This window comes from Ochotona curzoniae, unplaced genomic scaffold (genome assembly GCF_017591425.1).
Source record: "Ochotona curzoniae isolate NIBS_2020 unplaced genomic scaffold, NIBS_Ocur_1.0 contig_3520, whole genome shotgun sequence".
In the NCBI taxonomy this organism is placed as follows: domain Eukaryota; kingdom Metazoa; phylum Chordata; class Mammalia; order Lagomorpha; family Ochotonidae; genus Ochotona; species Ochotona curzoniae.
Genome location: NW_024465894.1, coordinates 5,145,548 through 5,170,563, shown reverse-complemented (window position 1 = coordinate 5,170,563; position 25,016 = coordinate 5,145,548). Strand labels below are relative to the sequence as shown.

General features: G+C 54.5%; 1 protein-coding gene across 2 annotated transcripts in view; it reads right to left on the bottom strand.

The window, feature by feature from the left end:
* Positions 1 to 25,016, bottom strand: part of PREX1 (phosphatidylinositol-3,4,5-trisphosphate dependent Rac exchange factor 1) — a 127,319-nt gene that overhangs the window by 28,434 nt on the left and 73,869 nt on the right. For both annotated transcript variants that reach the window (XM_040981353.1, XM_040981352.1), the window contains exons 6-10: positions 18,109 to 18,270; positions 13,524 to 13,657; positions 8,581 to 8,699; positions 6,668 to 6,817; positions 5,567 to 5,714 (exon numbers count right to left, since the gene is read on the bottom strand). In XM_040981353.1, coding sequence (XP_040837287.1) covers positions 5,567 to 5,714; positions 6,668 to 6,817; positions 8,581 to 8,699; positions 13,524 to 13,657; positions 18,109 to 18,270 — 713 coding nt within the window. The remainder of the gene's footprint in view (positions 1 to 5,566; positions 5,715 to 6,667; positions 6,818 to 8,580; positions 8,700 to 13,523; positions 13,658 to 18,108; positions 18,271 to 25,016) is intronic.

The following is a 25,016-nucleotide window of genomic DNA, read 5'->3' as shown; positions in this document are numbered from 1 at the left end:
GGGGGATGAGCCCAGAGGTGGGTGGGTGACTGCATGGATCACAGATGGATGCATAAACAGATAGATGGATAGACCAACAGCTGGGTAACTGAGCAGGTGGACAGAGGGAAGGACAGGGGCAGGTAGGGGGATGAGAGCATAGACAGGGGATGAGGAACTACACGGATGACGGCGGGAGTGGTGGGGTGCATGGCGAGTGGGTAGCAGAATGGCTAGCCAACCGCTTGGGTAGGAAGATGGGGCACGCACAGAGGGCGGTGGGAGTGGACAGAGGATTGGGCGGCTAAGGAAGGGGGTGGCTTGTGGACAGGTGGGTGAGTGAACGGAAGGCCCAGAAGGATGAACATGTAGAGGAGAGAGCTGACGGTGGTCCATCATGTCACCTACACACTTAGAGCCCCAGCAGGCTTCCCCGTGGCTCAGGAAAGCACCCGGATGTGGCCAGCGTGAGGACAGGGCACTGTATGACCTGCACCACCTGGCCACTGTCTCTCCTACACCTGAGGATTTAGCCACGCCCACCATCCTGTTCATCCTTCAAAGTGGCTGCTGCTGTAAGGCCCTTGAACTTCCTGGGAAGAGGGGTCTTCCTTAGCTCTTCCTTTTCACCTCTTAGGCCTCAGCACAAAAGCCACCTCCTCACAGAAGCCTTCCCCAATCACCCCATCTCAGATGTTCCTGGCTTTTCTGTGCTCATAGCTGTCTCCGGTTACCTTGCATGTCTATCAGCTATCTTCCCCAACCTGAAGGTCATCTCTGCCTGAACAGGGGCTTTTTGTTAATCTTACCCAGGGCTCTCTACCTGCTAGCAACTGATGGCCTAAGTCACAATAGGGCTCATTCACCAAGCAAATGAACTCATGAACAAACCATCCACGAGGAGGAATGTTCCAGAAGCCTTTCCAGTCTGCTTGAGGGGCAGAGGTTCAGCCAGGTCCCCCGGGGTCCTGGGCTCGGCACAGAGCTCAACCCACTGCATGCGGGTAGGGAAAGAAGTGCCCAGCTGGGGCTGTCTCTTCCTGTGTAGGGCGCTCTCCACTTTTCTAAACCAGCTGTCCCAGCTCCAATGACAGGGCCAGCAGGACTCAGCTATTTTTAGCTTTTTAGCTTTCTGTGCGGTAGTGGTGGAGGTGGGGTGAGGTAGAGTGCTGGGGCGGTCACCAAGCCTTCCTCAGAGGCTGAAGGGGTTTGAGGGAGAGGAGCCCCTCTCCCCGCCAGCCCCCTCTGAGGCCACCAAACACAGGAGCAGGGAGAAAGCCGCCTGCCTGCCACAGAAGGACATCCACAGGGCCTTGTGTGTCAACTTGCGCAAAGCAGGCACGCCGTGGCCAGCTGCCCACCAGCTGTCGGGTGGAGGGAGGTCCACCCCAACACTGGCCCACAGCCCTGAGGCCAGGGCGGAGGACAGGAAGTGGGTCTCAAAGCTGTGGGGCCAAGGACGGTGCCCCTAACTCATGATCCTGGTCCTGCCACCTTCTTGGAAATCTAGAGGGGTTCCCCTCTGGACCTCCACGGGGTCTATCTGGCTACAGGTTCACTCGGGGCTCTTCTTGGACTCAGCAGGGACACTTGTGTCGTCATGGGAAGCCTTCATCCAGGACCAGACAAGAGTCACCTTCGGGGCATGGCCCTCCAAATCCCCGGACAGGGCAGAGTGGCTGAGCGAAGCCTGGGCCGAACAAGCCAGTGCTGGTGGCCTCTCAGGACGGCAGCCACCAGAGGAAACGGCCAAGTCATGGGAAAACAGGAGCACCGTGCTTTCCTGTGAACCCTCCCTAGCTGTTAAAGGTCAGCAGCTAATCCAACATGAGACGACATTGCAAGAGCCAAGGAAAACACCTCTAGCTGTGCCAGGCAGCGCAGTGCCACTCACCACCCCCAGGGGACTGGGAAAAGGGCACAGGGGATGGGGGGGCGCTCGGCATGCATAGATGCCCGGGTGAAGGGAGGGTTAGATGCCAGCAACCTGCCCATTGGTTGGGGCTAGGGAGCCAGGGTCACCAGGCTTCCAGAAAGGCCTGGAACAGCATGGAGTGAGCAGGTGGGTGTAGGGAGAAAGTCCCCTTGGATGGACGGGAAGTTGGAGATTCAGGTAGGGGCTGGCTGGGAGGGAAGCTGGGTTGGCCGTCAAGCCCACCTCCTTCCTGACTGCCCTGGGAAACTGTGATTTAGACAGCTTCATGTCAAAGCCACGGCTAAGCATGGGACCGCACGGGGGCATCTCATTAGGACCACCCAGCCCAAGAATTCTCTTCTTGCCTAACACTGCCAGGAGCTGTGAAGGGTCCAGGGGCGTGACATTCACCCTGTGATTCCATGGCTCCAACATTCTTCATGGGAATGCCCTCAGAGGCATCCGGTCAGCCCCCACATCTGTGCACACAGCGAGGTGGGACAGCAAGCCCCCTTCCTGGGCAGCCCCTGGCAGACTCAGCCTGCTCCTCTCCTTACATCAACCCCTTTTTCCTTGTAGCACCCATCAGCTCTGGAGCCATCATGACACACCTGTTCCCTCCCTTCCAATCACACGGGCAGGACTCCCTGAGGACAACACTGCCCCCAGAATGAATGAATGAATGAATCTACTCTATCCCATTGGCCTGAGGATGCCAGAGGGCAAACGCCATGTCCCTCCACGGTGTCCACCACAACATGCAACTGTCACGGCTTGCTTTTTTTTTTTTTTTAAATAATGGGACACCCTGGAATGGGCTCCTCAGTCAGACCTGCTCCTTGAGACCAGACACTCAGCCCCACGCGCTCCCACTCCTCTGGCTGGCAGGTACTATGCATCTCACTACATATTCAGCAAGCCCGTGAGGTTCCTTTAATCAGCTCTCATTAACTGATCAGCTCACCAAAGCTCAGAGAGGTTTAAAGAACTTGCCCCAAGTCATACAACTAGAAAGTGGGGAGACCGAGGCTTGAGCTCAACCCTTGGAGGTGGCAAAGATGAATGAAACCCTCTTGTAGTCACCGGGGCCCCAGAGGGTGATGGACAGGAGGGAGGGACCAATGCAATGTTGAGTGGAGAGCAATGAAAACCGGCATGGGCTGGGTTCAAATCCTGACCCCTCCTCATGGCTGTGTGACCTTGCATGGAATCCAGTTCTTTTTGGACCTCGGTCTTGTCACCCTTAAAAAGAGGACAATGGCAGTGCCTGGCCTTCAGTGTATGCAGAAATCCAAATCCAAAGCCACTGAGCAGAAAAAGGGCTTCGTGAAATGTGCCTGCAGCCACCAGCTCATTCTTCTGTGGGGACCAGGTGCTGCCTAAAGCCAGGCCGGGGTTGCAAAGCCAGTTGCGAGCCTGGCCACTTCAGGATCTCCCCTCACGCTTCCATGGAACCAGAAGACTCCTTGGAAGCCCTAACCGCAGGCAGGTTACTGCCCATCCCGCTGCACTGAGTAGCTTGGCAGAAAACCACCAGTTTCTCACACCGCAGAGGCAGGAAGCCAGCCCTCTCCAGAGCATGCCACCACACTCCTGCCTGGGATTAAGATCAGGAAGGCAGCCTGGCCAGGAGGGCCCTCCCAACCTCCCAGCCCACACACCCTCTCTTCAGATCCTTCCATCCCTTGAGGGCGATGGGCTAACTGTCCAAGGTATCCCACCACACTTAAAAACCTCCCAGTGGCTGCAGCCAGGGGCGCAAGGGGAAAGCTGGGAACTCAGTGCTGGACTCTCACAGCTCCTGTGGCTGCTCCCCCAAGTTCATTCTGTAGCTCTAATGCCCTGGCCCACATCAGACATTTCAACAGGTGCCTCAAGCCACTCTCCTGTGCCACCCCTGGCTCCTGTCATCCTTTGCCTTACCTGGCTCTTGGGACGGCCCCCAGCTGTCCACCCACCTTTTAGCTTCCTGTGCCTGTTCCTGCCTGGAATGGGGTGGAAAGCAGGGCCCTGGCATCTTCTCCAGGTGTGCTTTCTCACCTCGCTGATGGCCCTAAAGTCAGCTCACCATTGGCTCCCACGCTTACATCTCCAATTTGGACTCTGCTGCCTGATCTGACCCCAGGCGACCCACATAGGTGTGTGACACCGCACCTCCACCGTTGCCGTCTTCCCCTTCTCAAGGCAGCACCTCCAGCCTCCCAGGGACTTTGTCCTCAGCTCCCTCCTTGCCATCCCAGCGGCTAATGCTGTCACCCTCCTGAATGTCCAGGACGCGTCCGGGCCTGGAGCAAGTCCTGGTGCACCCAGTCCCAGGCACCATGACCATCCAGTAGCTTTGCACCTTCAGCCCCTTCTAAAGCTTAAGGGAAGCGGGCACCAGGTGTCATAGGTTTTACACCTGCATCTCACCCCAGAGTACCTGGGTTTGGTTCCTGGATCCAGTTCTACCTCCAGTTACTGGGATCCTGCTTTCCACGTGGGAGTTCAGCCCTGAGTTCCTAGCTCTTCCCTTGGGCCCCGACTGAAGCAAAATAAACTAGCAAACGGGGTGCTCTGCTCTGACTTCTACCCTGCAAATAAAAATTTTAAACCAAGAGCTTAGGGGAAAGGTGTGGGTAAAAGGGAACAAATTCCAGATAAAGCCGCTGCCTGCTTGCAGCCACATGAGGCCAGGGACCCCTCCATGCACCTCCTGCCTGCTCCCCCAGCCCTCTCAGAGTGGCCAGTGCATGGCAGGGCCTCGAAGCAGCCTGAAAAGCTGTAAGGATTGAATTTCCTCTGCCTGCCCCTTTCCTCAAGGCCTGTCCCAGGAGAGAGATCTCTAACACCAGGAGAGAGATCCAAGCTCAAGATGCAGCCTGTCCCACCTGTGCTCAGGCCACTGCAGCCCTTGGTTATCATCGGGGACCTCACTTTTTGATGAGAGGAAGCAAGAACCCAGCACCACAGTGCTCCACTCCCCTACTACACTCAGCATGATGACCCTGCTGACACCTTGACCTTGGACTCCCAGAGCTGAGAGGGACCCAGGCTTGCGATAATGAATGTATGGTGCTCAGCACCTGTCGCCATGAATCGGCCATAGGAGCTTGCCTTTCCCTGAGGGCTATAGCGACACTTTCAATGACAATGGGCAAGGCTTGGAAGTCTGCAAGCCCAATGCCTATGGTTTTGCTAGCTTGCATTTTGAAAATGAAGAAGCAACTGGTATAGAACAGGACAGAACAGGGATGGGATGGGATGGGATGGGATGGGATGGGATGGGATGGGATGGGATGGGATGGGATGGAATACAGCAGAAGAGAAAACAGGGATCTTCAGAGGGAACCATGCATGGTAAGTTGAAAGAGACCTCGGCTGCAGCCATCCAGGACACGAATGTGAGCATATCACACTGTAAGCCTGCAGGCTGCGGTCCAACACGCTTCCAGGACGTGATACGGGGACTCCACATGCCTTCTTGACTGCTGAGGCCCATCCCCTAAGCCCTTGGGGTACTCAAGGGCTGTGCCCCCATGGAGGGCTCTCAGCCGGAAAGGCAGGGCCGGAAAGGGCCAGCTGCAAGTGAAAGCGGGCAGATGCAAGGGCAGCCCCGCCGCATCCTCCACTGGAGAGCCTGGGCCCGAGGGAGGCAGGGGCTGGACAGGGAAGGGTGGAGGGGGCACTCACTTGCCGAGGAAGCACTTGGGCACGGTGCTCAGCTTTCGGCGACGGTCCTTGATGAGGTTCGCCTTTCTGCTCATCATCAGGTGGTAGAGCTTCTTGCCCTTCTCTGCGATCATCACATAGGCGTCACGCTCCATGCCCAGCTTCAGGCCTGCACGGCAGGTAGGTCAGCCCTGGCAAGGTAGGTCAGCCCCACCACCACCACCACCACAACCCCAGCTGCCAGCCTGGCTGTCAGTCATGGCCCAGACACCTGTCATGTGCTCCCCGGGAGAACCATCTCATAGAGGGGCAAGAAGAAAAAAAGAGGCCAAGGCCTAGAGTACCTTCATCACCTTCCTATGCTGCCTCCCCAACCGGCACCTACTCTACGTGTACCTCAAGCAGCCATGGCGTTCACAGCCTATAGTGGGGATGCCACCAAACAAAAGGGTGTCATAGGAAGTCTGGCTCTGGATCTGTACTTTTGATGGCTTCTGACCACAAGAGGCACACCTTACGAACCCAGTCCTGACCACCAGACCCACTTGGGCTGCTCCCCTATGTCCTGCAACATGCGCCCAGCCCTACCACACGACCCTCTATTCTGACCACAGCTTCTCGCCCCAAACACACCTGCCTCCCTTTCCCCATTCTGTGATCTCTGCACCACTGCTCGAAGTGACAGCCTGGTTCAGTGCCCACCCTAACCCACCCAGCATCTGCCTCCTGGCATGCATAGCCTCATGGAGACTTCTGCCCATGTGCAATGGGGAGTGCAAAGCAGCCTCCTCCCCAGCTCAGACCCTGTGAGTGTTAAAGGAAGGCTCGGGCTGAGGGCACAGGGCGTGCAGGGCAGAAAGGGAGCATCTTGTGCTCCAGTCCTCAAAGGGCAAAAAGACCAGAGCCCATTTCACCAGCTGTAAGAGAGTAGTCTGCAGCATCACCCCATGAGTACGCTGCAGTCCCTGTGCACCCCAGCCATCCAAAGCCCTGATGCTTGCAGCTCTGATCCTTCTAGAAAGAGCCCTCTGCCCCTGCCCCAGGAACAGCCCTCACGCTGCAGAGCGGTGCCCAACCCAGGGACCCAAGCAAGTCCCTCCCCCGAGCCAAGCTGCCACTCACTCTCACGCTGCTCCCGCTCATGGATGATGGCGTCTAGCCACTTCTGCTTCTCCTCTGCTGTCTTGGCCATACAGACAAACCACTTGTTCTTGGCGGTGTTATGGATCTTCCAGCCGTTGGTGACGGTGTAGCCGTTGCTGTGGTAATCAGCTGGTGGGGGCGGGAGGCGAAGGCATGTCAGAAGGACTCAGCTGCGTGAGCCCAGGGCCAGCCAGGGAGCAGAGCCTTCCCACTGCAGCATGACCGGGCAGGGAGGCTCAGCCCCTTTGGATGTTCTTGTCCCCTGCTGCTAATCCCCCGTGGGCAAGGGAGATCTTCTGTAGAGACTCTCAGGACTCCTCCTCAAGTGCAGGAGACAATTCACAGGCAGACACCTGCCAGGGCCCAGGAATGCCTCTTGGACTGTCCCTTGTCCCCTCAGGGCCCTGGGGTGACCTAAAGTCTTAGTGCAGCCTGACCACATCAGGTCAAGTCCAGGGGCCTTTCGCACTGGGATGGGAGCTAGCAGATCTCTGCAAACATGACAGTATCATCCAGGGAGCTGATGCTGGCCAGAGACTGAGAAAGGACCACTCCAGGGAGGGATCTGTGACTCACAAGCAACCAAGAACCCCTGTCCCAAAGCAGTGAAGACCTCACTTGGGACACCTGCAGCCTGTGTCAGAGAGCCTGGGTTTGATTCCTGGCTCCACTCCCAATCCTAACGTCCTGCCACTGCCCATCTTGGGAGGCAGGAGTTGAGAACTGAAGTGGTTGGGTCCCTGCCAACCACGTGGGAGACCCAAATGGAGGTCCCAGCTCCTGGCTTCAGCCTGGCCCAGCCCTTGCTGGTATGGACTTTTGGGAAGTACACCAGCAGATGGGAGAAATTCTCTCTCTGCCTTTGAAATTAAATGTCTAGTATTTTTAAAAAGAAGGCTTTCCCAAACTGAGGCGCACACTACCCTGGGAGAGGCACACAGGAGTGCTCACGGCACCAACTGTTGTTAAGAGCGAATAGCTTAGTACTTAAAGTCCTCGCCTTGCACACACCGGGATCCCATATGGTCAACGGTTCTAATCCCAGCGGCCCTGCTTCCCATCCAGCTCCCTGCTTGTGGCCTGGGAAAGCAGCTGAGGACGGCTCAAAGCCTTGGGACCCTGCACCTGCCTGGGAGACCCAGAAGAGTTCCTGGCTCCTGGCTTCGGATTGGCTCAGCTGTTGTGGTCACTTGGGGAGTGAACCATCGGATGGAAGATCTTCCTCTCTGTCTCTCCTAGTCTCTGTATATCTGACTTTCCAATAAAAATAAATAAATCTTAAAAAAAAAAAAGAGCGAATGGGGGACGAGACTCAAATGCTGGTCATGAAAGCAATGCATAAATTGTAGAATATTCACAAGATGGAAACCAGCAAACCACCAAGAACCACACACAGTAACACAGAAGATCAGCACCAAGGCCCGGAGCTGTGACAGTGTAGATGGTATCCCATTCTCACTTGAACATGCAGTTATAAAACCTGTGTCACCACCAAGTACAGACCTAAAATACCACTCAGATCTGTACAAATCGTACAACCGCTTACCACAAGGTCCAAAGACCGAAGTTCTAATTAAAATGTTCAGCAATGAATACAAAAGAGGTAAAAACACTTATAAAAATCAAAGAAACAATTATTACAGATTCTCCGGTGGGTCCCCTTCCTGGGGGAGGAAGGTGTTAGGATGGAGAGGAATCTGGAATATGACACCTGCTGTCTTCACTTCAACACTCAAGACCCAGCTGCTGTACCTGCCAGCTGCTGTACCTCCCAGCTGCTTTACGCTGGGTGCCTTGTACTTCTCATGGGAGGGGGAATGCCCCTTTACACCAAGCAGGGAGAGTGCAGCAGGTGCTGCAGCCAGGCTAGAGCCCGCCCAGGGTTGACCCACCTGTTCCATCCTCCACGTTCTCCACCTCCATGACTTCCGTGTTGATCCGACCCCTGAAGATGTAGAGGGAGCCATTGATGGACTTGGTCCTCTTGGTGGACTTCTTGCTCCCGGTGACCCTGAAAGACAGCAGGAGGTCAGTGTGCCCTGCACCTCAGCTTGCCAGGTGTGGCTGCTCTCAAGGGCATAAAGCAGGGAGCCCGGGGACACAGGAGCACGGCCCAGGGGTCAGGAGTGCGGGCAGCTGGCTGATGTGAGCAACTGCTGGTCCTCTCCCTGCCACAATGCCCTCACCTGGAAAACACAACAGCAGCCTTGCCGCCTCTATATGCCTACTCCAGCTAATAGGAGACACAGACCTGAGATCAACAGAAACCCCCCCGCCCCCCGTGCTGGGCTAGCAGGCAGGAGGAGGGCCACTGTCTTGCTAACAGACAGGCATTTCTGGGATGGGACCTGAAGGGGAGGACAGCTCAAGCAGGTGGCCTGTTACTCCATCCATCCATCCATCTGTCCATCTGCCCCTCCATTACCCACTTGGGTGACCGCTGTAGTTCACCCACTCGGCCCCTGCTCCAACCTAGATGTTGGTGCCTCCCCTGATGTCTGCTGACCCTTAGCCCTCAATGCCACAGTCTCAGGCAAGATGGGCCTTCCAAGATGATTAGGTACAGTCCCCTCTTGAAACAGTGCCCTGATTAGAGTCACCTCTGGGAGCTGCCCATCCCCTCCCGCCTGGGGAGCACATGAAACAGAAGTCCCAACCTTGACTTAAAGCCTCCAGAACGTAGGAAGTATATTTCTTTCTTTTTCTTTTAATGTTTATTTATTGGGGTAGGGGATGTGGTTTACCCATTTAAGATGCTATCTGCAGTGCTATCTACTGTAGCCCTTTGGGGAGTGAATTATGGATGAAAGATCCCCCTCCCCTCTCTCCCCTTTCTCTGTATCTCTACTTCAAATCAATTTTTAAAATACATACTTTTAAAGATTTATTTATCTTTATCAGAAAGGAAGATTGTACAGAGAGGAGGAGATACAGAGAGAAAGAACCTCTATCTGCTAGTTCACTCCCCAAGTGGCAGCAATGGCTAGAGCTGAGCTGACCCAAAACCAGGAGCCAGGAGTTTCTTCCAGGTCTCCCACATGGGTGCGCATGGTGCCTAGACTTTGGGCCATCCTCGACTGCTTTCCTAGGCCACAAGCAGGGAGCAAGATGGGAAGTGGAGCAGCCAGGACATGAACTGACTTCCATATGGGATCCTGACACGCATGCAAGGCGAGGATTTAGCCACTAGGCTACATGCCGGATCCCTGGATAGTATTTTAACAAAAATGCTTATTTGGAAGAATTACAGAGGGAGAGAGAACAACATCTTCCATCTGAGGTTTTATTCTCCAGGCGGCTGCAATGATCAGGACTAGGCCAGGTCAAAGCCAGGAACCAGGAATTTCATCTGGGTCTCCCATGTGGGAGGCAAGGTCCCAGCACTTGGATTATTACCCACTGTTTTTTTCCAGGCCATTATTAGGAAGCTGGATCAGAAGGAACCAGGACACAAACCAGCACTCATCAGGGATGCCAGCCTCACAGGCAGCGGCTTCCCTTGCTGAGCCCCAGTACCAGCCCCAAGAAAGGCAGTTCTGCTGGTTATAAGCCACCTAGTATTTGGGAGTTTATGACAGCAGCCTGAGAAGACTAAAATGGTTACTCAACAAACATCTGGCTGGCACATCCTCTGGAGAAGATGCCAAGTAAGGGACAGGGGAGTCACTCATCTGTGAGCGTGGAGAGCACCTGCTCTCTACCAGGCACTGCTCCAGGCCCTGGGGCCACAGCAGTGAACAAAACGGAGTGAGGACACGTCTGATGTATGGCAGGGCACAGCAGCAGACACCGGTGAAGGGAATTTAGGTCAGAGGTGCCGGCTGCTCTGGTGACAACAGGCCACGCCAGCATCCTGTGTAGCGAGGAAGGCTCAAGTCCCAACTTTGCTGCAACACTTCTCGCCCAGCACCCCTTCTGATGTACCCTCCTGGGAAAGCAGCAGAAAAGGGCCAAAGACTTGGGTGCAAATACCCAGGTGGGAGGCCCAGGAGGCCCAGGAGGCCCAGGAGCCTGGTTTCAGCCTGGCCCAGACACAGCCAATGCAGCCATCCGGGGAATGAACCAGTCAGTAGAAGGAGCTCTTTCTCCTTCCCTCCCTCTCTGTCACTCTGCCTCTCAAATAAACACAAGGGAAACACACACATGACCTTTCTTTGGGGTGGACGCCTCGGCGTCTGCCTTCTGGGTTCCAGGAAAAGCATATGAACAGCTTCAGTGGTGGCCGCTGCCACGCTGCTGTTCTCCTGCATGGTAGCACCCAGTCTGCAATACCCAGTGGAGGAGGAACATTCCAGATGCTACAAACCCCCAAATGCGGCTCTGTCTCATGGGTGGTGGTATCTCAACTTCATAGAAGTTGATGTGGGTTTTTTTTTAGATTTACTTATTTGAAAGATGTAGCAATAGAGAAGTAGAGAGATCTTCCATCCACTGGTTTACATTCTATGTATCACACACAGCCCTCACACACTCCATACCACACAATGCAGATACCATATACCATACCCCATCCCACATACAGCACCTATCACACAGACACACACTCCTCGCCACGCATGACACACAGCACGTGTCACATATACCCCACAGAATACACAACATATGCACCACATACAACATACACACTCCACACACACAAATCCCCTTCACAGCACACATATGCCACATTGCACATACATTATGTATCACACACATCCCACACCCATACACACCCCACACATATGCCACACACCACACACACTCCACTCTACTCCACATATCACATTCCACATACACTATATACCACACATATATCCCACATACAGCACACATCACATCACGCATGACACATGCCACACGTGTGCTATATCTCATACCTACTCCACACATATGCCACAAACCACACATAGGCATCACACACTTGCACATACCTGACCTATTGTACCCTCCACATACCATACACCATGCATCACATACACCCCACATACACTCCATGCTGGGCTTGTTTATCTAGAGACTAACATTTCCTGGAAATGAGAAAGGTTCACCAAGACCTAGACTCAGGGCCAGAGTCAAGGGGACACATCTCACTCCACAGACAGAGCCACACCTATGTGCTTCCCACACCACGTGCCAGGAACTGCCCTTACCACATCACACACAGTTTACCACTTTCCACACCAGACTCCAACTACCTGGGCAAGCATCAACCAACCACATGCCCACCCATCCAACTGGCCACCACCCACAGCTCTCCAAATACGATCCACCATCCACACATTCACTCAACAAACTATGTCACAGCCCCAGCCTCCACTCACCTACGAGCACCTCTGCCGATCTCCACACCTACTCCTCCACAGCCTAAACAGTGCATGTTCCCCTGGCCTTCCAGCCACCGCTCCCATATCCAAACACTACACCATTCACTCCCTCACTCGTCCACTCACATCAGTCACCAGCCCTTCACACCCTCCCCTACCTTGCCTCCTCTACCCACCTCCAGACAGCCTCCAGCCCTCCCTCTTCCTGCTGCCTATGCCCTCACGCTGCATTCTCACTTGCTGTCATAAATACGCTGTGTCTACCCACCCACCTGCTTACCCACCCACACACCAATCCTGGATTCTACAGAAGGCACGAGGCCCAGGAGAAAAATGCAAAGGTAACGAACAGCCCATCCTCTCCCTCCAAACCTTAAGGGTGAGAGAGCGCCATTCTGAGCCCCTACCTCACACCTGGGGGTTACAGAATGCACCTGCCAAAGACCACCAAAGTTCTCATCACCTATGCCCACACTGTCCAAAGGGGCAGCCGTGGGGCACAGGTAGCTACTGAGCACATAAAAGAGGACTTGGGATGGGCAGTAATGCCAGCAGCCCCTGTTGAGTGTTGGTGTGAATCCTAACTGCTCTGCTTCCAACCCAGCTCCCTGCTAATGTGCCTGGGAAAGCAGTGGAAGGAGTTCTTGGGTTCCTGCCATTCACACAGGGAGATCCGAATGAAATTCTATGCTCTTGGCTTCAGCCCAGCCCAGCCCTAGCTGTTCCAGCCATGTGGGGAGTGAGCCAGAGGATGCAGGATATCCAATTTCCTTATTTTTGCTTCTCCCTTTCCTTCTGTCTTTCAAATAAATAAATCTTTTGTTTAAAAAAATGTAGCTGGGGCAGGAGGGAGCTTAGTGTTATGGCATAGGGTAACATTGCTGCCTATAATGCCAGCATCACGTGGGCACCAGTTTATATCCTAGGTGCCTCACTTCCTATCCAGCTCCCTGCTGTTGAGCTAGGAAAAGCAGAAGATGGCCCTAGTGTCTGGCTGAGCCCTAGCCACCCATCTGGGAGACTGGAATGAAGCTCCTGGCTTCACCTTGGCCCAACACTGAAGATTGTGGCCATTTGGGAAGTGAATCAACAGATGGAACATCTCTTTCTCTCTACGTCTCTTTTTCCCTGTAACACTTTGAAATAAATATTTTTTTAAAAAAGATTAGGATGTGTTGTAAGGGTAACATAAACACCAGGTTTTGAAGACTTTAAGTACTGAAAAACAAAAAGAATAAAGTATCTCAATGTTTCTACAACAGGTTATTACTATATATATATATTTATATACACACACATGTATAACATATATAATCATAATATTTGACTGATGAAATACACTATATTTCACTATTTTTTTAATGCAGACACCAGTTAGCATACAACTTGCACTATATTTCTACCAGATGTCACTGGTCTAGAGCCAAGCCCTCGATTCAGACAGGGAAAGGTAGACACAGCTGGAAGTGACGCGCCCACGGCATCACCTGGGGGGAGCAGCAGGTTGGAGCCACGCCCACCCCGGGCCTCACCTGGACTTCCGCTTGCAGTAGACAAGGAGGTTGTCGAAGAGGAAGAAGGCACGCTCCTGGATGTTGCCCGCGGAGATTTTTAATAGTGTGCCTTGTAGGAGGAGCTGGGTGCAGATGTCCGTGAGGTTGGAGCCCTGGAGGGGTAGCCAAGGGCGCAGAGAATGAGCCAGCAACAACACACCCAGTGCTGGGAGTACCCCAGCTGTGCCAGGCAGTGCCCACCATCACCTTCCTCTGCCTCCAAACAGCCCCAGTGCACCCCCACTGGGAGGCTGGGCTGCCAGCTGTGGCCTCCATCAGCTAGGTGTGCAGGACAGTCATCAGGAGCATGTTGACCACGTGTCCTTCTCAAGGGGAAGTGACTTGCCAGCCCCTGTGACTGTGAGCAGAGCCCACTCACCATCTGGACCACAAGGTCACACCATGAGGGGCCGCAGCTGGCCAGGGTGCAGCCAGCCGGTCAGTGTTCCCGAGCTCTGCCGGCCTCCACGCTGAAGCCTAGGTAGCAAAGGCCCCAGGACTGTACCAAGTTCATTGAACTCCCAGGAGGTGCAGGGCAGCACAGCTGGGAAACACAACAGGGAGGGCTGAGCAGGGCCTTAGGCGATGAGCAAGACGGAGGCTGAGGACAGGGGCAGAGGAAGGTCCAGCCAGGAGGAGTCCTCAGGGTCAGGGATCACACGGGTCTGTCTGGAGCTCTGGGAGCACCCAAGGCCAGGACAGCGAGACCCCAATCCCAGAGCAGCAGGGAAGCTTGGCAGAAGCCCTGGCAGTTACCAAGCACCATGCTCTTCTTTGGCTATCTAAGGGGGCCTGAGTCTTCGCTGACTTTGGCAGACCCAAGCACACACATCATTTCCCAGCCTCCCTTGTACCAGGCAGGGTAACATGATTGGATTAATATCCGTGTATCCACTGCCATGTCACTGCCCAAAAAGAGGCTGACTTCTTCCCCATGGCAGAACCTACCGGTGGAATAAGAAAGTAGGGCCAGGGACCGGAGGAGACCTGCCCAGGTCACCCTAATCAGTCACTCCAACTCCCTTGGGCCCTGGAACTGCTGCATCCCTTATGCAGAGCAGCTCATCAGGGCCTTCACCCATGGAGATGAGGGCATAGGGGCATGCACATGGCACCCACCCAACACTGCAGTGCCTGCTGCAGCTTTCAGCTTCCAGCCACCGCATACCCAGGGAGGCAGTGGCCATGCCTCAAGTGGCCAGCCTCCTGCCACCCCCAGGGAAGATCTGGATCAATTTCCTGGTTACCAGATTCAGCCTCCTGGCCACTTTAGGCATTTGAGGAGCAAATCAGTAGATGGGGCATTCTCTCTCTCTCCCTCCCTTTATTTCTCTCTTTTCTGGTTCCCAAATGAGTAAATAAAAACGTAAAAGAAAAAGACGAGGATCTAAGCCATCAGTAGGTTGAGAGTGGTGTACGATGCAAAAACAGTGTCTCAAGGGAGACTTCACCCAAAGGAGACATCTGCAGATGGCCTGGTGGCAAGGAGTATCAAGAAGTGACGTCACCCTGCCTGGAAACGGTCTTCTGGAGGAGAGGGGGACAACCTCTCAACAGCATTGCCTTCCCTAGACCCCCACCACAGAACCCACACAGGATTTACACCCAGGAGGTGACACTGGCTCGGACCATGAAGGAATCAGGTTCTGCTCACCACCCACCAATCTGTGATCTCGCCCGCTGTGCCCGTGGTCCAGCTGGAGCAGTCCTGGGACAGCCCCTTTCTTGTATCTGGAGCTGAGCAGCTGAGAGCAGGAGCCCAGACCCTGTTACAGCAAACCCAGTGTTCGATGTGACTGAGGACCCAGATACACCATGGACAAGATCTCTGATGCTCATGGCACAGCAACCAGCAAGGCGGTGAGCCTGCTGCACAGACACTCAGCGTTACCATGGTAAAGAGCCCCCTAGGGTCCCGGCATGCCTCCCAAACCAGAACAAAGTGGAGCCTTGGGTGGTAAAACTCTATCTGCAGCCCACATTCTGCCTCTGGGGAGACCCTCCTTTTCCTTGTCTCGGTTCACTCACACCTACACACCAGCTCTGTAGACTCCAGACAGGGACACAAAGCTGCTAGTTCTGGCCCAGCTGCGGAGCCCTGAGGTCACACAGTCCTGGCCCTGCCCCTGCTGCCAAGGCTCCTCTGAGGAGGGGAGAGGAACCTATTCCAGGGAGGCTGCCTGCCTGGTCTTGGCCAAGGACTACTCACTCAGTAAACCACAGTCAGATGCCTCTTCTGCCCCACCTGGACCCTTGGTCTCCCCGGAGTCCCTGAGCCCAAGGCAAGAGTAGCGCCAAGGATCAGGTACACAGGGAGGACATTGAGCCCGCCAGAGGCCTCCTTCTGGAAACGCAGCCTAGACCAACCCCAAGTCATCGCAGAGATGACCACAGCCCACACCTCAGAGGCGGATACGTGTGCAGAGCATCCTCACATCTCTTTACAGATGACAAACCTGAAGCTCACAGGGTGAAGGGAGCAAGCTGGGATCTGGGCCTGGTGCACCTGCCCCATCTCGAGGGTCCTGGCCATAGCTGCTGCAGGCCACCACAAGGCAAGCTTTGGCTCCCCAGTCCTCAGTGCACATGCTGGGGCCTTCTGCTGCAATCTACACTTTTCTGACAAGAAAGCTGAGGCAAGGGGCTCTCCATGCCCATGGGGCCTGGTTTGTTCACTCACAAACTAAGCGTTGCATCACAGTGCTATTTCTTTGTGCTCAGTTAAATAAGATTTACGGATTAACTTATCTGCTTTTAACTAAACCAGTTTCATGGCAAAGAGAAAAGAAAAGGCAAGTGGCTTATGAAGGATAAGGCAAAACAGGGAAAAAAAAAACCCACCCCGGATGGGATCAGCCTTGAGCCTTGAAGGCCGGAGCCAAGAGCAAAGCAGCTGCCAGGAGGGACACCACACTCCAGGCTCCATGCAGCTGCTCCCTGCCCAGGGGGACAACCGCCATCCTGCAGGTGGCAGGAGGTCCAGGAAGGCGCCACCCAGAGCAGCTTCTGAAGCCGGACGTGGGAGGCAGCCGCTCACCTAGGACATGCGAGGCAGCCGCTCACCTAAGTCCCATTGTCTCCGTCCCCAATAAACACTGCTTTTCTCTAGCTGCAGCCTATTAATTTGTGGGAGAGAAAAGCCAGGCAGAGATCCGGAACTCTTGAAGGACACAGCCTGGACAACCACCCTGGGTCTTAGGAGCATCTGTGGCAGGAAACAAGATTTGCATTAAGCAGAAAGGGACAGAGACTGGCTCCATAGCCAAAGGGGCTAGATGGACCAGAATCCAGGCTATGTCTCCCAGAAGACCAAGGATCCTACAGAACTGGCCACCAGGGAGTCACTGCCCCTGCCCCAGCCATGAAAAGAGGAGGCTGGACACCACCGACCCCACCACAGCCTGGTTCCCATCCCAGGACATCTGGGCATTCTGCAACTGTAGTCTCACCTGTCAGTCACCCACCTAGCCATGCCTACTGGACATGGGCATGGACCATGGGGGAGGGGTGCCGTGAGCATAGGGTACCCCAATGCATGAGGCTATAACACTCAAGGAGATAAGCCCAGGCCCTCACGAATGCCACCACAGCAAGTCACAGATGACCAAGGCCGTGTTTGACTCAGCAGCATGGGGGCAGTGCCCCAGCCCACCCTACCTTCCACAGGGCCAGCAACTGCACCTGACCATAACCCAACCCCAGAGCCAAGCCACAAGGGAGTCTGGGAAAGAGGGTGGGAAACACTGCCAGGGCCCAGACCCCACCCTGGCTCTCCCTTCTCTTCTGCTATAAAATCCCTGTTCAGAACGGCAGGCGTCACAGCTGGGATTCCCAAGCTCAGAGACAAGAACCCAAAATCCCCCAACATGGCATGTGTCCTCCATAGCCAGAAGCCGTGACTTATGGGCAGGTGACGCCCAGGCCAATCTGTGCCCTTAGAGTCTGTCATCTTCACACTAATCTCCTGGCCCAGCTGTGTTTACTCAGCCCCCGATGTTTTTATTGATTCAGATTTTCCCATTTCCTTCTACAGACCCACAGGAAGTCACTAATAATCTAGAGAATGTGGGAGAGCAAAACACACCCGTTACATGGAGTCCGAAGATGTCCCACCCCTGTGTCGTTGGGATCTGCCTTTTACTGGGTAGCTGCTGATTACCAGGTGGACAGGAGGATAATCGAGTTCAGAGAAGTGAGGACAGTTGCTTAAGGTCACCCAGCAAGGCCGTGGCACAGCCAGAATAATATGTGAGAGCACACTTCAGGACCACCCATGACCTTGCGCAAGGGTCTGCCCACATGAGGCAACAGGTGGAGGACATGCAGGGAGCAGTGGGGAATAAGGAGAAGCAGGGCCTTGCGGCTGCGGCACCTGGGACCCAGGGTCACCGAGTTTGCAAGGAGAACGTGCGGTCTGGATCCGCAGGTGGATTTTGGTGGAAAACAATGATGCAGCAGATTTACCAACATGACACAGGCCCAACCAGCTCCACGGCACACGGAATCCAGCATGCGGCGGCCAGCACCCCACACACAGCCCCTCCCTGTTCCACCCCACACACACCTCCCAGCCCTCGATGTGGGACTGCAGCTGCTCCAGAGCCTCCAGCTTCTCCATCTGCCGCTTGGTCTCGTTGATGTTGGAGCACACAGTCTTCATGGCCTGCAAGGCACTCTGCACTGCGGGGTGGTCTGGGTGCTTTCCTGGCGTCCTCTTGGCCAGCTCCTGGGGGCGGGGGAAAGTATCCGAAGGAGAGACATCAATCCAGAGGGATCCGAGGCTCCATGTGCACATGGGGAAGGGGTGGCAGACGGCAGCCCACGATAGGGAAAGCCCTCGTGAGCAATTAGAGGAGGGGAAGGGCAGCAGAATCAAAGCAAGCCAGAAAGGCTTCAAGGAGGCAGGTGGGACAGCAGGGCAGGTTCTGGCAACGGTGAGTGGACCTCCACTTATAACCCATCATTCAGATGCCACACAGCCGGGCAATGCCTGGGCCCCAGGGTTGGGCCAGCAACAGGATAGCCCTCCGGGAGCTCACGGTCAGCAGTGACCTGAAAACAAGGGTATGACGGTAATGGTAAAAGCTGCCCAAGGTCACATAGCAGATCTGAACGCGAGTGACCAGGCTGCAGAGTGTGTGCACGGGAGAGCCGTGCGGCCCACAGCCTTCCAGATGGATCAGCGGGAGCACTGGAGCATGTTCCCTCCAATAAACCCATCACCTGCATTAATGATTGATAAGCACTGCACTGAAAATAACAGCGCAAGGAGGGGAAAGGGAGCAGAGCGTGAGGGGGTGCAGTCTCCCCCACCCCAGGAGAGAAACTTGTGGGTGGAGCCAGGAGGAAGTGAGGGTGCAGGCTGAACAGACCTGAACGACCTGAAAGGCACTCCAGGAACCAGAACACCTGTAGAGGCCCTGAGGCAGCAAGAAATAGTCAGAAGTGTGAGGCCACAGCCAAATCAACAAGGGATGGAGCGGGGGAGCAGAAAGGGTAGGGTCAGCTGGCAGGACCCCCAACCCACATCCCTTAGCGCCACCTTCTGGAAGAGGTCAGTGCCAGGGGTGGGCAAGATCTGGCCAGGTAAGCCGGGGGTCCACTCGAGGGCAAGAGCTGGCTGCTAATGGTACAGGGCGGGATCTGGCTCCACTGCCCTGAGCTGTAACACTCGACCCTGTCCCCAGCCCCAGACCTCCACATTTGCAGCTTGAGCTCCCTAGATACACCCCAATCCTGTGTGGAGGCCAGGCCCAGAGGGCAAAGGAACAGGATTAAGAGGCCAGTAGTGCCCCTTCACATCCTGGCCCAGGTATCTAGTACACACCAAGGCACCAAGGCAGCTGGAGGAGGAGGCTCAGGCTTCCTACACGCACCAAGACACCTGTCCAGGGCACGTGGGCCCCGTCTGCTCTCCACACACCCAAACCAGCCCTGAATGGTCCTCAGACCAAAAAGGCAAACTTGGAACAGCACAGTCAGCAGGAAAGAATACCAGAGCACACCTTGGTGACGGTAGGCTAGGCGAAGCCATCTGGGGTCCAACCCCAGAGGCACAAGCCACTAAACTACCATGCAGCGGGACACACCAGGCTTCACAGAGATTTCAAACTTTTGTCCCTTAAAGTTTGAAATCATGGTCCATAAAATATAAAGGAATAGTGGAAATTATTACCTGAAAACAGGTTTATATCCAGAATATTTGACGAGCTCAGAATTGTAGCCAATAAATAAATAAATAACACCCCAAGCCATGGGAGTAGGGATATTACAATGGACATCCCACTGCAACACTGCTTCCTGGGGTCACTCGGGCCAACTCCAGCCAGGGGCTGCTCCTGCCTCATGCGCGTGGCTCTGCCCAGGACAGGCACCAGGGTCCAGCAGTTTAAGCTGCTACCTTTGATGTCCGCAATGGTCTCAGCTTCAACTCTATCACTTCCTACCTAGCTTCCTGCTAATGCATCCTGGAAGGTAGCAGACAACGGCCAAGAACTTGCGCCCCTGCTATCCGTGCACAGGACCCGGATGGAGTTTCTGGTTTCTGGCTTCGGCTTGGCCCGGCAGCAGCTGTCATGGACAATTGGAAGCAGATGGAAGATGTTTCTCCCCGTTTCTAGCTGTCCATCTCTCTATCACTCTGCCCTTCGAGTAGATGAAAATAAATAGGCTTGTCTTTAGAAAGATGGATAATCCAATTTTAAAACAGCCAAAGGATCTGAACAGAGTTTTCCAAAAAGACAAATGGCCCAAGAATCTAACAGGGGCTGTCAGCAGCAGGACAGAAAGCAGTCACAATGAGCTCTGTGGCTCCCCCGATGGAATGCTGCATGGGCAGCCCAGAAGCAGCTGGACTGGGCAGAAGGAGGGACTCACACAGTCCTGGGACCTAAAAGGTAACTTTACTTTCATGTCCCCCCTAAAAAAATGTTTTAGAAATCCATTCATAGTTTTTTCATAATATGCATTTCCATTAATTTTTTAAAATGTGGGTTTTTTTTTTAACCAAAATAGATGTAGCTCTCTATTTTCTCTTTAAATATCTATTTATTTGAAAGGCAGAGCAACAGAAAGAAAGAGGGACTAGTGGTTCAGTATCCTCACCCCCCTACCAATAACCACAACAGCCAGGGCTGGGCCAGACCACAGCCAGGAGCCAGGAACTCCATCCCAGTGTCCCACGTGGATGCAGAGGTCCAGGCACTTAGTTCTTCATCCACTGTTTTCCCAGGCACATCAGCAGAGACACACCTGGCTGGGAAACAGAGCTGCTGGGACTAGAATCAGCTCTCTAATAGGAAGGCTGATGCTGCAAGTGGCACCTTGGCCCAACGCATAGCAACGCAGTTGGTAACAGGAATGATCTCTGTAGCATCGCTGGGCAGGAGAGAACTGAGTCACAGAGGAGGCAGTACCTCCCGCTCAGGGCCACGGAGACAAGAAGTGGGGAGTTAGAGGTGCCAGCCTAGTGTGCAAGCCCTCTGGAGCCAGTTGCTGCTGGGAGTAAATGCCCCCAAGGACTAGGCTCTTAGGACACAGAGATGTCTCGGTAGGCACTAGTCCAGAAAGGGAGCAGGCGCCAGGGCCACCTTGCCAGGCAGCAGCAGAAACCCTGGCAAGAGCCAAGCTGGGGCCTTCCCTCGGCACCGCCCTCTCCAGCCCACGTGAGTCAGCCCCTCCAGCCCACATGAGTCAGCCCCCAGGCGAGAACTTGTAACAGTGAGAATGTCAGAACACACGTGGTGCCTCACACGGTTGGGTCCTACATCCTGCCAGTGCCCCCAGCAGCCAGCTGTAAGCATCCCGCTGTGCTTCCTCACCTCCCTGTAAGGCCAAGGCATCCTGGGACCAAAGGTATCTCCCCCTACTGCTCAACCTCACCCAAAAGGGCCAGAGCAAGATGGCACAGCTAGTGGAGACCACAAGAGCCTGTGGGGCCCAATCTGAGCAGTAACCTGGGGGCTGTGACTCCCTGCCCTGGGGGCTGTGCTGGGCAGACACCTGCCTGAGGCTGCTGGTGAGCAACCCTCAAACCTTGGGAAAGCAGCAGGCTGAGCACAAAGTTGACCTGGAACAACACAGAGCAGAAGACTCAAAAGGACATTCTGGTGGTGCCACCGGAGCCCCTAGACGCAGCTGTGTCTGACATCATGGCTTTCCTGTACTTTCTTGAACGCACACATTTCAATTAAGTCTTCAGAGTTGACTGAGAAAAGGTCACAACCGCAGTAAATTCGGATTTTAAGCAGAAGCACAAGAGGCTGTGGCCATAAAACACCAGCGGGAAAACAACGTTGGCTTTGTTATGGGAATATATGACAAGACCCACTTCTCCCTGCGACTTGGGGTTGGTGGAGACCATGCTGTCCTTTCCATAAAGAGAAGAAAGCCTATGTGGCCAGGACTGTCACAACAGGGGTCCTGGCAACACCACTTCTTGGGGAAACCCGAGTCACGACCTCCCCCCCCCCCCCCCCCCCACTGCCAGGGGCTACTCCTGTCTGGCTTACTTGGCTCCGTCCACATGTGCCTCTCCCCAAGGGCTCAGCTAGCCCAACCCAGCCCAGGAAGTCCAGTACTCTCCAGGACACCCTGGCAGCCCTGGGGTTCCCTCCTGCCATATGTAGGGTGTCCACAGAATACAAAGAGGTGCTGAGGACACCTACCGACATCTAAAGTTAAAAAAAGAAAAAAAAAAATCTGAAAGTTCAAAGAAGCCTAGAACTGAGAAGCCATGCCACACAGCCAAGAAAACCTCCCGACATGCAAATTACAGGCAGATTTCATGCCAATAGGGTTCTGCTTTAGCCACAGCGGGCTGTCTAGGAAAACAGCAGTCTGAGGATAAAGACTTAATGGGGCAGGGTGGCAAAGCGGGGGCATGCTGCAGGGTGTGGGCCAGCGCCAGGGGTGGGGGATTCTGTCACATGGCACTGGCCAAGTCACCTCCCCTCTTCCCAGCCTCAGGCGCGAGGCTGAGCAATGCGAGCAACGTGACATCTGCTTCCAGGCTAGATGTGACAGCCAGCCTGCAGCAGGTCCACCCGGCAGTGACAACCGGCAGGGCTGAGCAGTGTTCCTTAGACAGGATACGTGTCCTCCAGTCGGCCACTGTCCCTGCTCACTCCATCTAGTGATCACCAGACCAGCCCAACCCCTCTCTGCCTGCCCCTGCCCTGCAGGTGGCTACATCTCCATCCCCGGCTGGCAGCGTCCCTTGGGAGACTGAGTCATGGGATGTCACTCTCTGTCTCTTGTCCTTCCAAATAAATCTTGTAGGGACCAGGGTTGTAGTGCACGGTACTGAGCTGTTGCTTGTGAGTTTGGCATCTGATACTGGGGCACTGCTTCAGTCCCATCTGCTCCACTTCTGATCCAGCCTCCTGCTAACACATGTGGGAACACAAAGATAGCCCAAGAGCTTGGGCCCCTGCTGCCCACATGGGGCTCCTGACTGTGGCCTGGTCCAGCCCCAGCCATTGTAAACACTCACTCTCTCTCTCTCTCTCTCTGTCCCTCCTCTTTGTGTGACTCTGCCTTTAAAATAAGCAAATCAATCTTTAAAAGCAACTATAAATGCTTTAAAAGTCGTGAGAGGTGATGACACGGGGAGTGGTGGTGCTAACAGCTTACATTCTGATTTAGATACAAGGAAGAATAATAAAGGGGGAACAAAAAAGCAGTTCAACTACAACCACTCAAGAAATAGGGAGAACGAAGAATCTCCAAAGAAATAAGAAGAAATGAGAAAGGAAGATGGTAGGAAAACAAGTTCAAATACGTCAGCCAGCACGGTGGACACAGGCAGCCCATGCTGCCCATGGAGGATGCTGCCCAGTAATTGTGTTTATCAAAGAAGCATCCAGAAGCAACGCAGACAGAAAGGCCAGCGGGGAAAGGGTGACGAGTGTGCCGCAGGAAAACGCCAGTCAAAAGCCTCACACAGTTCCCATTAACCCTGGGCAAAAGGCACTTTGAGATGATTAAAAAAAAAAAATTGAGCACTCTGAGCAGCCCACAGAGGTTGTTTCCTTTCTCCTTTTCACAGTGACACCTGACTCAGGCAACAGCTGACACAAAAGGAAACACTGTCTCAGGCCACTAAGACCTGGCTCAGAGAGCTGGAACGTAACATTTAAGACCACAACACACCCACACTGTGGCAGGGCTAGTTAAGCCACCCAGTGCAGTGCCGGCAAACCATGTGAAAGTGGATTCGATTCTAACGGCTCCACTTTCCATTCCACTTCCTGCCAATGTGCCTGGGGTAGCAGTGGAGAACGGCCCAAGTACCTGGAGCGCTGCACTCAAACGGAAAGCCTAGATGAAGCTCCTGGCTTCTGACTGGCCCAGCCCTGACCTTTTGGAGAATGCAGCAAGTGAAATCAGTGGACAGAAGATAAAATCTCTCTCTCTGCATTTTAAATAAATCCTTAGTAATAATAATAAAAGCCATCACCATGTCAGAGTCGCTAACATCTTCCAAGCATGACCATGTACCGTGATGCGAGTTCCCTCATCTGACATCTTACCATCTTCTTAGCCAAATCTTCCAGGCAACCCTCACCCCATTTCACACATGGGGAAATGAAGTCATACACAGGTTTCACTCACCAGACCCAGCCACATGGCATGGAAGAGGCGGCACTGGATTTTGGGAGTGTGGAGGAGGGGAGGTGGCTCCCTGGAATTTGACAGCTCTGAGCCTAGCTTCAGCAGGAAGAGGTGAGAGCAGGGTGCCTGCTCGGAGATGTCTTCCTGGGTGGGTGTCATCCAACCACACTGCACAGGAAGGAGCCCAAGGGAGACTAGGGCAGCTGACAGAGCTGGGGCAGCTGTGGGCAAGGTATGTGCGCATAGCCCAGCAGGCAGGATGAGGTGGGCGCTGTGGTTGGGACAGGGGTGGGGGCAGGGGCGGGAGGCAGCACAGGAGGGGCTGCACCCAAGACACCTCAGACTTCCTGTGTCTTCTCAGCAAGACCATGACAACACCAGATCCCCAGGGGCAGGAGGAAGGCGGTCAGGTCATAACAGGGGCATCAGATGGGAGCAAGTTCCAGATTTCATGAGACCCCACCCTCTCCCACCAGCCATCCCCACTGGCTCCCCAGGCTCCCTGTTCCCACCACAGCCCAAGGGACTCCACAGTTCCTCCACCTGAAGTGGGGTAATTGCCCACTCAGAGGGAACATAAGCAGATCTGGTCTCCAACCCCTCTGACCTCACCCCTTCCCCCTCCTCTCCCCTGCAGCCACACCAGCCCCTTTGCTGTCGCTCAGACACAACACGCCCTTTCCTGCCCCAGGGCCTTAGCTAGAGCCCTTTCCCTTCTAGGTACTCACGTGGCCCCTGCCCTCACCACCTTCAGGCTTTCGCTCAAAGGTCAGCTTCTTGGTACAGCTTCCCCAGAGTCATTCCTGGCCTGCCCCTGATACTTTAGCCGAATGCACACATACATATTCTTCTCATAGC